The 17,078-nt window shown below is 41.4% G+C and overlaps 1 protein-coding gene across 42 annotated transcripts in view; it reads left to right on the forward strand.

Annotated features, from left to right (window-relative positions):
- The window catches only part of neb (nebulin), a 73,153-nt gene that overhangs the window by 19,205 nt on the left and 36,870 nt on the right, over window positions 1–17,078 (forward strand). For 7 of the 42 annotated variants that reach the window (XM_048978954.1, XM_048978957.1, XM_048978956.1 and 4 more), the window contains 27 exons: window positions 1,874–2,080; window positions 2,170–2,274; window positions 4,834–4,941; window positions 5,054–5,365; window positions 6,970–7,176; window positions 7,266–7,370; window positions 7,579–7,686; window positions 7,799–8,110; window positions 8,335–8,541; window positions 8,696–8,800; window positions 8,954–9,061; window positions 9,178–9,489; window positions 9,575–9,778; window positions 9,953–10,057; window positions 10,276–10,383; window positions 10,548–10,859; window positions 11,445–11,648; window positions 12,609–12,713; window positions 12,835–12,942; window positions 13,062–13,373; window positions 13,959–14,162; window positions 14,337–14,441; window positions 14,573–14,680; window positions 14,845–15,156; window positions 16,184–16,387; window positions 16,568–16,672; window positions 16,804–16,911. In XM_048978954.1, coding sequence (XP_048834911.1) covers window positions 1,874–2,080; window positions 2,170–2,274; window positions 4,834–4,941; window positions 5,054–5,365; window positions 6,970–7,176; window positions 7,266–7,370; window positions 7,579–7,686; window positions 7,799–8,110; window positions 8,335–8,541; window positions 8,696–8,800; window positions 8,954–9,061; window positions 9,178–9,489; window positions 9,575–9,778; window positions 9,953–10,057; window positions 10,276–10,383; window positions 10,548–10,859; window positions 11,445–11,648; window positions 12,609–12,713; window positions 12,835–12,942; window positions 13,062–13,373; window positions 13,959–14,162; window positions 14,337–14,441; window positions 14,573–14,680; window positions 14,845–15,156; window positions 16,184–16,387; window positions 16,568–16,672; window positions 16,804–16,911 — 4,800 coding nt within the window. The remainder of the gene's footprint in view (window positions 1–1,873; window positions 2,081–2,169; window positions 2,275–4,833; window positions 4,942–5,053; window positions 5,366–6,969; window positions 7,177–7,265; window positions 7,371–7,578; window positions 7,687–7,798; window positions 8,111–8,334; window positions 8,542–8,695; window positions 8,801–8,953; window positions 9,062–9,177; window positions 9,490–9,574; window positions 9,779–9,952; window positions 10,058–10,275; window positions 10,384–10,547; window positions 10,860–11,444; window positions 11,649–12,608; window positions 12,714–12,834; window positions 12,943–13,061; window positions 13,374–13,958; window positions 14,163–14,336; window positions 14,442–14,572; window positions 14,681–14,844; window positions 15,157–16,183; window positions 16,388–16,567; window positions 16,673–16,803; window positions 16,912–17,078) is intronic. The other 35 variants (XM_048978959.1, XM_048978970.1, XM_048978968.1 and 32 more) reach the window with 35 other exon arrangements.

Below are 17,078 nucleotides of genomic sequence, written 5' to 3' on the forward strand. Positions count from 1 at the left end.
GAAGGGGAACTTAAATATCACCACAGCACAACAAGGCAAATACATCTTAGATTTTTTTTAAAGAATGTAGTGATTAATTGTCATTGTTGACACACAACAATGAAATGTGTCCTCTGCATTTAACCCATGTGTGACAATGTGTCATAGCAGGGGGCAGCTAATTCAGCGCCCAGGGAACAGTACCTTGTTCAAGGTGCTTCAGTGGTGCCTTGCTGGTCAGGGATTCGAACCTTCTTTCATTCTTTCGATTACAAGTGTGCTGCCCTAACCATTAAACCACCCGAATATATCCCGGTTTGATATTCACCCAATAGTGCAAGGTTAGCCATAGATATGTGTCATTTAGCTACTCGTAATACCTTAGCCTGTCTTTTTCATCACTTTCAGGTATTTTTGCTTAATTTACTTCCCATCATTACTGTATGTCAAAATAACTGCCGCTAAAAGGAAGGCCAGCCCTTTGCTTAGCTGAATTCACTCACATAAAACGGTTGGGCTGAACCATATTGGAAGAAGCTCACATTTTGATATTTTGAAACTTCACATTGCGAGTTTTTGCAATATCTAGGAGTTAAAATCAACTATATAGGCCCTTATTAATAACCAATACAGTCTGTCAAAAGGGTTGGTGGTGTTGCTGTGAGTTGTGCCAACTGACACAAATGACCTCCTTTTGCTCAAAATAGTCTCTATGGAACACAAAATATTTCCATACTGTGGGAAATGCCTTTCCCTTTCCCTGATCGCTTTCTGTTTGCTTTTTTCCACTTCGCTCTTTGTAATTTCTTACAAATGCGCTACACAGTCTGTGGGAGGTTGCCAACTCTCATGCATCTGGCATGATACTGCCGCTTTCAGACTGTCATGCTCACGCAAGAAATCTTACAGCAAATCTGTATTATTCAGTAATAAACTTAAAATTAGCTACATCAAAAGCACTGGGCCAGTTTGCAAACCCTACAGACTATTTGAAACATAATAAAGCTCTTACGTATACGTAAATGTGTGTGCAGACTAGTCTCGAATTGAAAATCTCACTCCAGCCACCTGACTAAAGTTAGCGACCCTGGTCTATGAGTCCACCAGCAAAGACAAGAATGATTATGATTGTTTGGGAGAGCAGACGAACAGCTCATTCAAATGCAGCAGCGGTAAACTTTAGACTAATTATTCAAGATATGCTAGATAACATCGAAAACTAACCATCATTAACATTGCAAAGCATGCTAACTTTTGATTCATGTGGCAGTAAAAATGTTTTAGTGCGACTTACTAATGTTTTGAATCCAGCAGACTATCACTGTCCTTTCAATGTTACAATTACATGATCATGGCATGTCATGTTGATATTAATGACGCGCATCTTGCAAGCCTAATATTGAGGGTGACACAGTGGCACAGTGGGTAGCGCTGGCATTGCACACCACCATTGTGTGTGTTCAGCCTGTGTGTGCATGATTTTTCAGCAGATCCTCCTACAGTTTCCTTGCATTGTCCAAAAACAGGGAAATTAAGTGAACCGGAGTGCCTACACTGACCGTTTGTGTATGCGCCCTGTAATGGTTGGCTGATTCCTGGCTGACGCCAATTGTAATGTATATTTCATATGCTATATGAATGATTACCTTATGAATCATTAGATTAATTGGTAGATTACACGATCATTGAAATAATCTATAGTGACAGCCCTACATCAAATTATGATTCAACAGATAAAGTATTCATGGCTGTATTGAAGTGTTTAAGCTGAATTTCAGATGTGAATGCATGAGATACACACACACACACACACTCACACACAGCACTGTTGTTTCTGATACTGTACATATTTTTGCATTCTAATTATTTCTTTTCTCTCTTCAATCTCCTACAGTGCATCTATAAGAATGACTACAACAATTATGTAAAAGGATCTGGGTGGGTTCCCATAGGATCTCTGGCAGTAGAAACTGCCAGGGTCGGCACTGGGATCCAAAGCGAGAAGCGGTACCGCACTCACCCCTCCAAGTTCCAGTTCACAAAACTGATGGACTCCATGGATCTGGCCCTTGCCACTGCCAACAATCAGACTATGAATCAGGTATGCTGTGTCCATAATGGCTTGAGGAAACATTCCTCTTCTGCTGAATCTTGATTCAATGCATTCATACTCCATTCATTCTTCTGCAGAAAGCATACACTGATGCTTGGGAGAAAGACAAGATCAAGGTCCACATTATGCCAGACAGTCCTCTGATGATCCAAGCAAAGATCAACCAGCTCAATTTGAGTGAGGTAAGACCTACAAAGCTACCCAAAAATAGTCCTTCATCTTCTCCTGTAATCTTACATTTCTGGTGTTACAAGACTGTCATTATATGCTTACCCTGTGGTTTTCCCTTGATCAGTACAACTGCTTTTGTATTGATAATATATAGAGGCTCTAAACCAGGGATCTCCAACTCCGGTCCGGCAAAGCTACTGTCCAATAGGTTTTCTATCCAACCTGGCTTCTGATGAGCTATACCTGATGTCAATGAAATATCTGGAACAGGTATGGCTCATCAAAAGCCAGGTAGAGTAGAAAACCTACTGGACAGTAGCACTCCAGGACTGGACCGGAGTTGGAGACCCCTGCTCTAAGCAAAGAGAGAAGAATTTGCAAAGTGGTCATGAGTCTAAGTCTCATGCAAACTGCTCCATCACACTAAGGTCACTATCATTGGAGAGGGAAGACTGTAGTGCCTACAAATTTTTTGGTCACTTTTAAGTTAGCTCTTCATATTTTAGAAACCTGAGATGCTGAATTTCCCATCTAAATAATAACCCCAACTGTACAATTGTATAACACAAAAACAAGCACCCTCTATGCTTCTAAGCCTGAAGAGTTCTACATTAGAGACCTGTCCTTTATCAAGGACACACGCAATCTCAGACACTCATCAGAGCCTCCATTGACTCCGCTAAGATTACAGCATCGTCTACAGATCGTCATGATCGTACCAGTGTACGGGAAGGCCATGACATCCTGAAACTTTGGGGGGATCCCACAAAGTCTCAGGATGTCCCATTGAGAAACTCGATCAACTGAGTCAAACGCTTTATGAAAATCGGCAAAGGCTGCAAAGAACCTTTGCCAATATTCACGCTTGTGCTCAATAAGAACCCTCAGTGCCAGGATACGGTCAATGGTAGACTTCTTAGGCGTAAAACCAGACTTATCCGGTCGCTGACAGGCAAGCAAGCAATCACAGATCCTGTTAAGGATGACCCTAGCAAGGACCTTACCCGGCACTGAAAGCAACCCAGGCGATCACCGTTGCCTTTCCAGATAGGGACTACAAGTCTCGTTATTCAGTCAATTTGAATGACTGAAATGGAATCAAAGTTTGCCTGCAAACAGCCTTACCACCACCCTGGAGAAGTTCACCTCAGATACCACAGATCCCTGTGGCTTTCCCTACCCTCCGCTGATTCACCACCCATGCAATCTCAGTGAGATTAGGTGGATCACAGCTGATTGGAAGATCAGCCTCGAGAACTGTGGACCCGGAGATGTCCAACATCCTAGCTGGAGGGTCAACTTTAAACAACTGCTCAAAGTAGCTGGCCCAGCGGGTCACAACTGCAGTGTCATCCATAAGGACTGTTCCAGCAGGCTGTGCAGAATTGACACTGAGAGCACTTAGCGCTTGTGCCATCTGATCCTTGTATTGAGGGAGCTTCCCCTACTTGACTCTTTCCAATTCTGTCGTTCCCGCTCTCATTCGTCGTTTAAGGTTGATCTGAAGATCTAGGATGAGAAGGTGATGTTGAGAGGCTATAATCGTGGACAGGATCTCCTTTGGATCCATTGCTAACTACAAGTCACGCCACTGTAGTAATTAATAGTCGATTTTCGTGGTTCATCCAATGCTGGTGTAGGTGGCAAAATGCGTTGTTCATTTCTTAAAGAATGTATTGGAAACAGCGAGGTCGTGTGCCTCCGTGCAATCCAGGATGTGGCATCCAGTGTAGTTCCAATCACCAAGACCTTGTCCGCCGTGTGCTTGCACGTTGTTGTCTCTCACTTGAACAACATGTCCATTCAGGTCACCGGCAACGATGAAACATTCATCACAAGCAATCAATCGGCGGTGCACGTCGAGGTTACCCCAGAAATCGTTTTTTTTTTTCATCTGAGAATCCCATTTCAGGCACAAGGCATGAGATGAGTCACAAGGATATAGATAACCCCAAGACTCCTAAATTTGAGTGACCTCTACAACTTGGTCCCGTCACTTCTCACTGTTGCCGATTGCAACCCCCTTTCAGTCTGATACATTGCCTGTGTAGAAGTTTGTAGTCATAGGCATTGTCTTTTGCTCTCTCACCTTTCCACTTCATTGCCTGCATACATGCGATGTCTACACGTCGGCTGTCCGGGATGCCCACTAGCTCTCAGCTTTGACCAGTGAGTGTTCCAGCATTTACAGTAGCTTATTGGAGGTGTTGTCATCGTTGCTGGTGGCCTAGCTTGTTTAGCTCGCTCCATCCATGGGTTTGTAGCTCTTGCATATTGTTTACGCTGCTCAGGTGAGGGCAACACATGTCACCTGTAGGGTATGCTCAAGCTTGGAATAAGTATTGGTTTGATGATGCCATGATGCGACCAAGTGAATGTTCCAACCAATGTATCGCACGATCTGACGTTGGCCCCTACCATTACCTAAGGTTCCAAGGGCCCTTGTTTCTAGCTAACTCCACGAGGAGGGGGTGGTAGGATTCTGTCGGCCATTTTATGGCAAATAAACTTATCAAAGTCAAAGTTGCAGCATTTCTGGCATATAATGTCTATTTATGGTGTCATTGCAGAAACTGTACAAGGCCGGTATGGAGGAGGAGAAGAAGAAAGGTTATGACCTCCAGCTAGATGCCATGTCAATCAAGGCTGCAAAGGCCTCCAGGGATATTGCCAGTGATGTAAGTACACTGAAGTGTTGGGTAAATCTTACTTACTGTATTGATGCTAACTCTATCTCTGTGGGAGGTTCAAGTTGAACTGCTGATGACGAAGTGTTTGTTACTGTTTCAGTATAAGTACAAGCAGGCTTATGAGAAAAGCAGAGGCCATCATCTGGGCTTGCGCAGTCTGCAGGACGACCCCCTGCTGGTGCACTACATGGAGGTGGCCAAGATGCAGAGCGAGAAGAACTACAAGAAGGACTACCACAAGACCAAGCTGAAGTACAGCAGCCCTGTGGACATGCTAAGTGTTGTGCAGGCCAAGCAGGCCTCGGCCGCCACCACCAACATCGGCTACAAAAAATTGCATCACCGCTACAACTTATTGCCGGATGCCATGGACCTGGAACTGGCTCGCAGCATGAACAGCATTGTCAGTAATGTAAGTGCAGAGCTAAATAGTGCCACATTATGGGAACTATAAACACATATACAATACAAACAAAATATTTGTTACTATATTCTCAGTTAATTGTTATTGAATTTCCATGTTTAACGGCAAAATAGCTTTACTGGAAAATGCAACTGCAAAGGAATAAAATACTAGCTGCGTAAAATGAAGATTTCCTACATTATGGTTCTGAACGGCTCCATACAAAATTTTTCCACTAGTAGCACTAGTGCTCCTTACTGAAAATTTTAGCCGCACCAGCTGAAAGAATGTAGGCCCACCACTTAAATCGACATTCAATGCAACAAATTAATATTTTTTCCGTCTTTAAGTGTATTACTCATAGATGCTTTAGTAATAAATATACAATTTACAGAAATAACAATGTAATGTTTTATTTTAAAGCAAAAAGTCACAAAGTGAAGTAGCGCTTAAGAAAAAAAAAATCACCAAGCTTAATAGTATTATTTAAAACATAAACATCAAACAAGGCATGTGGTCAGCTGTTATTCCGTCACTGCGTCTGTTCCTACACAGATTATGCTTCAGGCTGTTGCTGTGCTTCACGAGGCACTTTCCCACTGAAATTCAGGAACCTAGTTTCTAGTTCCGAGTTCCTGGGCCGTCTCGCCCAGGAAATTTTGTAGTTCTTGGCCATTTTCATGTGTCTCTTTCCCACTGTACAACAGGAACTGGAACCTTTATGCTAAACAAACATGGGTGATGCTAAAAGCTCGTAGGATAAACTTCACACGTAATTTCATAGGAAACTACACCACCACCCCTAAACAATGGATGATGAATAAGTCAATTTGTTGGTTACTGGGTGGTTCAATCACAATACAGACACAGCCTTTTATTTATTTTTTATTTATGCGACCCACGACATGTTTATAATTCATTATTAAATCTGCCCAGCAGATCGATCTTTTATTTTCCACAAAATAAAAAAAGACCGCTGCAACATTTTTTCACTAATAAGTGCTGGAAAGTTCCCCCACCGGCCCCGGCGATATTAAACAAAACTATATCAGTTATCGATCGAATTTTCTGATGCATAAATATGGAGACACAAACAAAAAAGATACTTATTAATGTATTAAATGTATCAGAGATACAAAAATAAGTCCATTAGCTCAATTTTTGCTCAGCTACTTCTATCGCTTTTCCTCGCACTTCCGAGTAACTTCCATTTTAGCGCTGGTGCTAGTGGTTAACCAATCAGCATGATATCGTTGTAAGTCCCACTCCAATAGTACTGCTGAGGAACTACAATTGGACCAAGTTCCTAAGGTGTGAATACAATACAAGTGTCTGGTTCCAGAAACAAAATTTCCTGTGGTGGGAAAGCTCTTATCTCTCTTTCTTTCTCTCACTCACTCTCTCTCTCTCTCACACACACACACACACACACACATCCATTCTCACTGTCACCATTCATGTGATATACAATGATGTTTTTTTTTTTAATGGAGCCATATTTGCAAATCGTACTGTTGCACCTAGTTTACACACACTGTGTCCAAAAAAGGTCCATAATGTGACTAAATGGTCTGAATTTTACTTTTTTCTTTTCTCTCTTCAATCTCCTACAGTGCATCTATAAGAATGACTACAACCATTATGTAAAAGGATCTGGGTGGGTTCCCATAGGATCTCTGGCAGTAGAAACTGCCAGGGTCGGCACTGAGATCCAAAGCGAGAAGCGGTACCGCACTCACCCCTCCAAGTTCCAGTTCACAAAACTGATGGACTCCATGGATCTGGCCCTTGCCACTGCCAACAATCAGACTATGAATCAGGTATGCTGTGTCCATAATGGCTTGAGGAAACATTCCTCTTCTGCTGAATCTCGACTCAATGCATTCATGTTTGTTTCAATCTTCTGCAGAAAGCATACACTGATGCTTGGGAGAAAGACAAGATCAAGGTCCACATTATGCCAGACAGTCCTCTGATGATTCAAGCAAAGATCAACCAGCTCAATATGAGCGAGGTAAGACCTACAAAATAAGATCAAAACGACATACACCTTGTATGCTCCTAAACCTGGAGTTCCTCAGCCTTGTAATAGTATCATTTGTATAAGCAGTAATATTGATATATTATATTTTTTCCTCTATCAGCAGATCAGGCCTAAGTCTTACCAATATCAAAGTTGCAGCATTTCTGGCACATAATGTCTATTTATGGTGTCATTGCAGAAACTGTACAAGGCCGGTATGGAGGAGGTGAAGAAGAAAGGTTATGACCTCCAGCTAGATGCCATGTCAATCAAGGCTGCAAGGGCCTCCAGGGATATTGCCAGTGATGTAAGTACACTGAAGTGTTGGGTAAATCTTACTTACTGTATTGATGCTAACTCTATCTCTGTGGGAGGTTCAAGTTGAACTGCTGATGACGAAGTGTTTGTTACTGTTTCAGTATAAGTACAAGCAGGCTTATGAGAAAAGCAGAGGCCATCATCTGGGCTTGCGCAGTCTGCAGGACGACCCCCTGCTGGTGCACTACATGGAGGTGGCCAAGATGCAGAGTGAGAAGAACTACAAGAAAGACTACCACAAGACCAAGCTGAAGTACAGCAGCCCTGTGGACATGCTAAGTGTTGTGCAGGCCAAGCAGGCCTCGGCAGTAATCACCAACACTGGCTATAAACAGAAAATATCACACTATACTGTCCTCCCAGATGCCATGAACTTGGAGCTAGCAAGGAACATGCAGCAAATTGCCAGTGATGTGAGTGAAGACAATATCATTGTAACAAATGAGCCTAGCATGCAACGTGATTTTAAATACTGGTCCAGAATTGATCTCACTTTGTTTGTAAATTAGTAAACCTAATATTTAAAATATGTGGCTTGATATCTGGAATTACATACTACATAGCCTTTTATATTTAGATCTACATTTTACTACTCATTATATTGTAAGTATGTTTTCTACCTCCTAACCTTCTACAGAATATCTATAAAAGTGAGTACAGCAATTATATTAAAGGAACCGGCTGGATACCAATGGGGTCTTTGGATGTTGAGAAAGCAAAAACAGCAACTCAAATCAAAAGCGAAACACTGTACCGCCAACACCCAAGCAAATTCAAGTTCACCAAAGAGATGCAGTCAATGGATATGGCCTTGGCAACAGCAAATGCTCAGATCATGAACAAGGTGAGGTGATAGGAAGACACCCATTTGTGGAAGGTGTTTTTCTTTTATGGATGTTATAGTCCATTAAGTGTAGGTAGATATAGTATATGCATATATATAAGTAAATTATTACATGGATGACAATAATAACTGATGAACTGTGCCTTTCCTGCAGCAAAGCTACACAGGAGCCTGGGAGAAGGACAAGACCCAGATCCACATCATGCCTGATGCTATGAATGTATGTCTGGCAAGACAGAACATGCTCAACTATAGTGAGGTAGGCAGAACCTTCATTAGTACATAAAGTAACCACTGATGTACTTCCTGTGTAAGTGGAAAATCTAAAATACAATGAAACACACTATAAAGGTGGACGTAATAGATTTAGATTTAATAAACTATAACTTTGCACCATTGTATTCAACAACAGAAACTTTACAAACTTGCAAACGAGATGGACAAGAAAAAGGGTTATGACCTTCCTCTGGATTCCATGGCTATCAAGGCTGCCAAGGCCTGCAGGGATATTGCCAGTGATGTAAGTTTCTTATTTGGTTATTACTGTTGCACATTCTTTGGCTGTTTGGTACAATGAAAATATTCATAGCTAAACTATAATTGATAAAAAACACTCTATATATTGACCTGCTTCAGTACAAGTACAAGACCGGATATCGCAAACAAGTTGGACACCACATTGGGGCCCTCAGCATCCAAGATGACCCCCTGCTGATGCTCGCTCTGAATTCAGCCAAGATCGCAAGTGATGCTTTATACAAGAAGGACTTCCATAAGTCCAAGACCAAATACAACCTTCCAGTGGACATGATTGCCTTTGAGCTGGCTAAGAAGAATCAGATCCAGGTCAATGACTTCAACTACAGGACCCGCCTTCACAACTGGACCTGCCTGCCGGACTCCAATGATGTCGTCCAGGCCAGACAGGTCTATGACATGCAGAGTGATGTAAGTTGAAATTTTATATCTCTTTGGTATATTTTCTTTTAATTACTATGATTTTGAATGCCTGTGTTTTCTTTATTTGACATAGGTAGTGTACAAGGCAGACCTGAAATGGCTTAAGGGCTTGGGATGGGTTCCCATGGGCTCTCTGGACGTCGAACAGGTCAAGAAGGCTGGACAGTTCCTGAGTGAGAACCTGTACCGCCAGCACCCGAGCAAATTCACCTTCACCAGCTCGACAGAGGACATGCCGATGGTTCTGGCTAAAGCCAATGCGCTAAACACCAACAAGGTAATCTCTGCGTTATAATATTTATTATTAATATGTGTCAGCTGCAGCTTGTCAGCACTCTACATTGAATCTTTGGAAAGTATTAAAAAGCCCAGTTTCTTTTGTTTTCATAAAAGCATTTAAATTCCATTTATTTAGACCCTTATGGACACGTACTGCCATATTTTCTTGCAGTTTCGCTACACTGAAGCCTGGGACAACGACAAGACAAACATTCACGTGATGCCAGACAGCATGCAGGTCACTCTGGCTCGGCAGAACATGGCCCACTACAGTGAGGTAATGACTCCATAGCAAGGACAAATACCTACTTCATGTTGAGAAATAGAATAGTTTTTGGTCATATTAACACATACAGGTTTCCCATTAGAACTTAACTGTATTGTCTACAATGGTGAAAAAGATGAAAATAATGAACTCAAAATTACTTTTAGGTTTATTAAAAGAATGTTCTTGGGATTTTAGTCATCCCAAATGTTGCTGTTTTATATTTGCAGAAACTCTACCGACTTGCCCATGAAGAGGCCAAGAAAAAGGGGTATGACCTTCCTGTTGACTCCATGGCTATCAAGGCTGCCAAGGCCTCCAGGGACATTGCCAGTGATGTAAGTTCTTCTCCTGTCATAAATACTGCAGGTTTGATTTCTAACCAGGGAAATCATACATTACACATATCATGACACAAATAAAAATACTGACCTGGTACAAACACGACTTCGTAACTATTTATTGATATCACTGTTCAAGAGTTTACTTTATCCTACTTCAGTACAAGTACAAGACCGGATATCGCAAACAAGTTGGACACCACATTGGGGCCCTCAGCATCCAAGATGACCCCCTGCTGATGCTCGCTCTGAATTCAGCCAAGATCGCAAGTGATGCTTTATACAAGAAGGACTTCCATAAGTCCAAGACCAAATACAACCTTCCAGTGGACATGATTGCCTTTGAGCTGGCTAAGAAGAATCAGATCCAGGTCAATGACTTCAATTACAGGACCCGCCTTCACAACTGGACCTGCCTGCCGGACTCCAATGATGTCGTCCAGGCCAGACAGGTCTATGACATGCAGAGTGATGTAAGTTTGAATTTATCAAATTGTTTTGTAAAACATTTCTAATATGAATTAAAGTTAGTTATCTGTAGCATGGTATTACAGGCATCCCTCGCTTTACGAAAGTACAACATGTTCATGGAACCTTTTGCAAACCGAAATGGCATAAAGCGACGAAGCAATTTCCATTCATTTATGTGGGAACATTTTTTGAGAGTCCCCAGACCCCAAAAAATAACTTACCAAATCATGTCATTTAACACATAAAACCTAAAATTACATTAACAAATCCCCGTTTTTTCGTAAAAGCGAAAATCCTCTTTGGATCTCTTTCAGTTAGTGAAAACAGATATGCTATTGTAGATCTTCTGTGAAAGGGAAGTGGCATAAAGAAAACGTTTGTAAAGTGAAGGATACTGTCATAGCCTTTATGTTAATGCAAATTTGTCTGTGTGCATTTATAATAATTTTACCTAATTCTCTATTGTGCTATTTGCACATCTATTAGTTACAAAAAACACGTTTCTATTTAAATATTGATTCTTTAAGCATAATTTTATATTCAAGCCACATAAAATTTCATGGTTTCTTTTTGTTTAATTTTGACAGGCAGTTTACAAGGCAGACCTGAAATGGCTTAAGGGCTTGGGATGGGTTCCCATGGGCTCTCTGGACGTCGAACAGGTGAAGAAGGCTGGACAGGTCCTGAGTGAGAACCTGTACCGCCAGCACCCGAGCAAATTCACCTTCACCAGCTCGACAGAGGACATGCCGATGGTTCTGGCTAAAGCCAATGCGCTAAACACCAACAAGGTAATCTCTGCATTATCCATCCATCCATTCATTTTCCAAACTGCTTATCCTACTGGGTCACGGGGGGTCCGGCGCCTATGCCGGAAGCAATGGGCACGAGGCAGGGAACAACCCAGGATGGGGGGCCAGCCCATCACAGGGCACACTCACACACCATTCACTCACACATGCACACCTACGGGCAATTTAGCAACTCCAATCAGCCTCAGAATGTTTTTGGACTGTGGGGGAAACTGGAGTACCAGGAGGAAACCCCACGACGACATGGGGAGAACATGCAAACTCCACACACATGACCCAGGCGGAAACTTGAACCTGGGTCCCAGAGGTGTGAGGCAGCAGTGCTAACTTCTCTGCATTATAATATGTATTATTAATATGTGTCAGCTGCAGCTTGTCAGCACCGTACATTGAATCTTTTGAAAACATTAAAAACCCCTGTTTTTATATAAATACACTATATTGCCAAAAGTATTGGGACAACCGATCTAAATCATTGAATTCCGGTGTTCCAATCACTTCCATAGCCACAGATGCATAAAAGCAAGCACCAAGGCATGCAGACTGCTTCTACAAACATTTGCAAAAGAATGGGTCCCTCTCAGGGGCTCAGTGGATTCAAGTAACATAATAGGATGCCACCTGTGCAATAAGTCCATTCGTGAAATTTCCTCACTACTAACTATTCCATGGTGACCTGTTAGGGGTATTATAACAAAGTGGACGCAATTGGGACTCTAGAGTAGTGGAGTCATGTGCTCTGGAGCGACGAATCACGCTTCTCTGTCTGGAAATCAGATGGACGAGTCTGGGTGTCGCGGTTGCCAAGAGCACGGTACTTGCCTGACTGCATTGTGCCAAGTGTAAAGTTTGGTGGAGGAGGAATTCAGGTTGTATAAGTATTGTGAAGTATCCTTTCTTTAGACCCTTATGGACACGTACTGCCATATTTTCTTGCAGTATCGCTACACTGAAGCCTGGGACAACGACAAGACAAAGATTCACGTGATGCCAGACAGCATGCTGGTCACTCTGGCTCGGCAGAACATGGCCCACTACAGTGAGGTAATGTAAATACTATATTCCAAATGAAGAAACAGACACAGTGGAATCAAATATAGCTATAGAGTAGGAGTTTTGGTGAAAGTGACACGTAGATAAATCATTCTGCTTTTTATATTTGCAGAAACTCTATAAACTTGCCCATGAAGAGGCCAAGAAAAAGGGTTATGACCTCCCTGTTGACTGCTTGGCTATCAAGGCTGCCAAGGCCTCCAAGGACATTGCCAGTGATGTAAGTTCCTTATTTGGTTATTACTCTTGCACATTCTTTGGCTGTTGTGTGGTACAATGAAAATATTCATAGCTAAACTATAATGGATAAAAAACACTCTATATATTGACCTGCTTTAGTACAAGTACAAGACCGGATATCGCAAACAAGTTGGACACCACATTGGGGCCCTCAGCATCCAAGATGACCCCCTGCTGATGCTTGCTCTGAATTCAGCCAAGATCGCAAGTGATGCTTTATACAAGAAGGACTTCCATAAGTCCAAGACCAAATACAACCTTCCAGTGGACATGATTGCCTTTGAGCTGGCTAAGAAGAATCAGATCCAGGTCAATGACTTCAACTACAGGACCCGCCTTCACAACTGGACCTGCCTGCCGGACTCCAATGATGTCGTCCAGGCCAGACAGGTCTATGACATGCAGAGTGATGTAAGTTTGAATTTATCAAATTGTTTTATAAAACATTTCTAATATGAATTAAAGTTAGTTATCTGTAGCATGGTATTACAGGCATCCCTCGCTTTACGAAAGTACAACGTGTTCATGGAACCTTTTGCAAACCGAAATGGCATAAAGCGACGAAGCAATTTCCATTCATTTATGTGGGAAAATTTTTTGAGCGTCCCCAGACCCCAAAAAATAATTTACCAAATCATGTCATTTAACACATAAAACCTAAAATTACACTAACAAATCCCCGTTTTTTCATAAAAGCGAAAATCCTCTTTGGATCTCTCTCAGTTAGTGAAAACAGATATGCTATTGTAGATCTTCTATGAAAGGGAAGTGGCATAAAGAAAACGTTTGTAAAGTGAGGGATACTGTCATAGCCTTTATGTTAATGCAAATTTGTCTGTGTGCATTTATAATAATTTTACCTAATTCTCTATTGTGCTATTTGCACATCTATTAGTTACAAAAAACACGTTTCTATTTAAATATTGATTCTTTAAGCATAATTTTATATTCAAGCCACATAAAATTTCATGGTTTCTTTTTGTTTAATTTTGACAGGCAGTTTACAAGGCAGACCTGAAATGGCTTAAGGGCTTGGGATGGGTTCCCATGGGCTCTCTGGACGTCGAACAGGTGAAGAAGGCTGGACAGGTCCTGAGTGAGAACCTGTACCGCCAGCACCCGAGCAAATTCACCTTCACCAGCTCGACAGAGGACATGCCGATGGTTCTGGCTAAAGCCAATGCACTAAACACCAACAAGGTAATCTCTGCATTATAATATTTATTATTAATATGTGTCAGCTGCAGCTTGTCAGCACTGTACATTGAATCTTTGGAAAGTATTAAAAAGCCCAGTTTTTTTTGTTTTCATAAAAGCATTTAAATTCCATTTATTTAAACCCTTATGGACACGTACTGCCATATTTTCTTGCAGTTTCGCTACACTGAAGCCTGGGACAACGACAAGACAAACATTCACGTGATGCCAGACAGCATGCTGGTCACTCTGGCTCGACAGAACATGGCCCACTACAGTGAGGTAATGTAAATACTCTATTCCAAATGAAGAAACAGACACAGTGGAATCAAATATAGCTATAGACTAGGAGTTTTGGTGAAAGTGACACGTAGGTTTTGGTAGATAAATCATTCTGCTTTTTATATTTGCAGAAACTCTACCGACTTGCCCATGAAGAGGCCAAGAAAAAGGGGTATGACCTCCCTGTTGACTGCTTGGCTATCAAGGCTGCCAAGGCCTCCAGGGACATTGCCAGTGATGTAAGTTCTTCTCCTGTCATAAATACTGCAGGTTTGATTTCTGACCAGGGAAATCATACATTAAACATATCATGACACAAATAAAAATACTGACCTGGTACAAACACGACTTTGTAACTATTTAATAATATCACTGTTCAAGAGTTTACTTTATCCTGCTTCAGTACAAGTACAAGACCGGATATCGCAAACAAGTTGGACACCACATTGGGGCCCTCAGCATCCAAGATGACCCCCTGCTGATGCTCGCTCTGAATTCAGCCAAGATCGCAAGTGATGCTTTATACAAGAAGGACTTCCATAAGTCCAAGACCAAATACAACCTTCCAGTGGACATGATTGCCTTTGAGCTGGCTAAGAAGAATCAGATCCAGGTCAATGACTTCAATTACAGGACCCGCCTTCACAACTGGACCTGCCTGCCGGACTCCAATGATGTCGTCCAGGCCAGACAGGTCTATGACATGCAGAGTGATGTAAGTTTGAATTTATCAAATTGTTTTATAAAACATTTCTAATATGAATTAAAGTTAGTTATCTGTAGCATGGTATTACAGGCATCCCTCGCTTTACGAAAGTACAACATGTTCATGGAACCTTTTGCAAACCGAAATGGCATAAAGCGACGCAGTCATTTCTATTCATTTATGTGGGAACATTTTTTGAGCGTCCCCAGACCCCAAAAAATAACTCAACAAAACATACCATATAACACATAAAACCTAAAGTAACACTAGCAAATAGTAAAAGTGGTAATGATATAATACATGCGCAGCCTATATAAAGTAGGAATAATGTATTAGTGTAGTTTCACTTCCCAGAATCAATACAGTCATGAGTCGCTTAGCGAAAGGGATGCATTCTAGGAAATGCGTTGTTATCCGATTTCCCCATTGAGAGGACAGCACAGAGTGTACTTATTCCAGTGATTCTCAGTGCTGTTCCTGGTATATTTCATGTTTAAATAGATTCAGTGTTAATAATGCAAATTAGTGGATTTTTCACCAAAAATAATCATATTTTTGTTTTAGTATTTAGTAATATTCTGCAGTGCAGATTGGTTTCTCTTAAAATACCCTCACAAAATGCCTGTTTCATTTATTAGAAACAGGTGTAACAGGTTAATAGGCAGACATTTGTTAGATAGCAGGAGAAAGATATCAAGGTTTAAATAAACAAAAGGCTCTGCTAAATATGTCACAAAATGGGTGTGAGTTCTCTTAAGATATACCGGCTGAATAACTGGTAAAAAAGAGCTATAAACGCAAAGGAAATAGAATCACAACACCTGGACACACAGAAGACCTTTTCTCTCTTTTCTTCCAACCCACCCAATTTCCTATTTAAAAAAAACATGTAGCTTACTGAATGAATGTTAGTTTTCATTACCTGGGTTATCCAGACTTAATTCTGGACTCACATAATCATGTACAATTCAGGTCCTTTTTGTGCTTTGCCATATTCATCGTTTGAAGGACTGAAATGTCACTTTTATCCTTACAGGCTGTATACAAGGCAGACCTGAAATGGCTTAAGGGCTTGGGATGGGTTCCCATGGGCTCTCTGGACGTCGAAAAGGTGAAGAAGGCTGGACAGGTCCTGAGTGAGAACCTGTACCGCCAGCATCCGAGCAAATTCACCTTCACCAGCTCGACAGAGGACATACCGATGGTTCTGGCTAAAGCCAATGCGCTAAACACCAACAAGGTAATCTCTGCATTATAATATTTATTATGAATATGTGTCAGCTGCAGCTTGTCAGCACTGTACATTGAATCTTTTGAAAACATTACACACTCATGTCTTTGTTTTTCTTTTTTATATAAGCATTTTTAAATGGCATTTATTTAGACCCTTATGGACACGTACTGCCATATTTTCTTGCAGTTTCGCTACACTGAAGCCTGGGACAACGACAAGACAAAGATTCATATGATGCCAGACAGCATGCTGGTCACTCTGGCTCGACAGAACATGGCCCACTACAGTGAGGTAATGTAAATACTCTATTCCAAATGAAGAAACAGACACAGTGGAATCAAATATAGCTATAGAGTAGGAGTTTTGGTGAAAGTGACACGTAGGTTTTGGTAGATAAATCATTCTGCTTTTTATATTTGCAGAAACTCTATAAACTCGCCCATGAAGAGGCCAAAAAAAAGGGTTATGACCTCCCTGTTGACTGCTTGGCTATCAAGGCTGCCAAGGCCTCCAAGGACATTGCCAGTGATGTGAGTTCTTCTTCTGTCAGGATAATGATGATACATTTCATGATACACAGAATATGACTGATAGAATAAAGTAATATCTATGATGTTCATTTTTCTGTCATTAATGTTTTTTTGTGACCAAGCTCAACAGTATAACAATTTTTAATAAATTGACTGGCACGGCAATA

Source organism: Brienomyrus brachyistius, chromosome 16 (genome assembly GCF_023856365.1).
Source record: "Brienomyrus brachyistius isolate T26 chromosome 16, BBRACH_0.4, whole genome shotgun sequence".
Lineage (NCBI taxonomy): Eukaryota > Metazoa > Chordata > Actinopteri > Osteoglossiformes > Mormyridae > Brienomyrus > Brienomyrus brachyistius.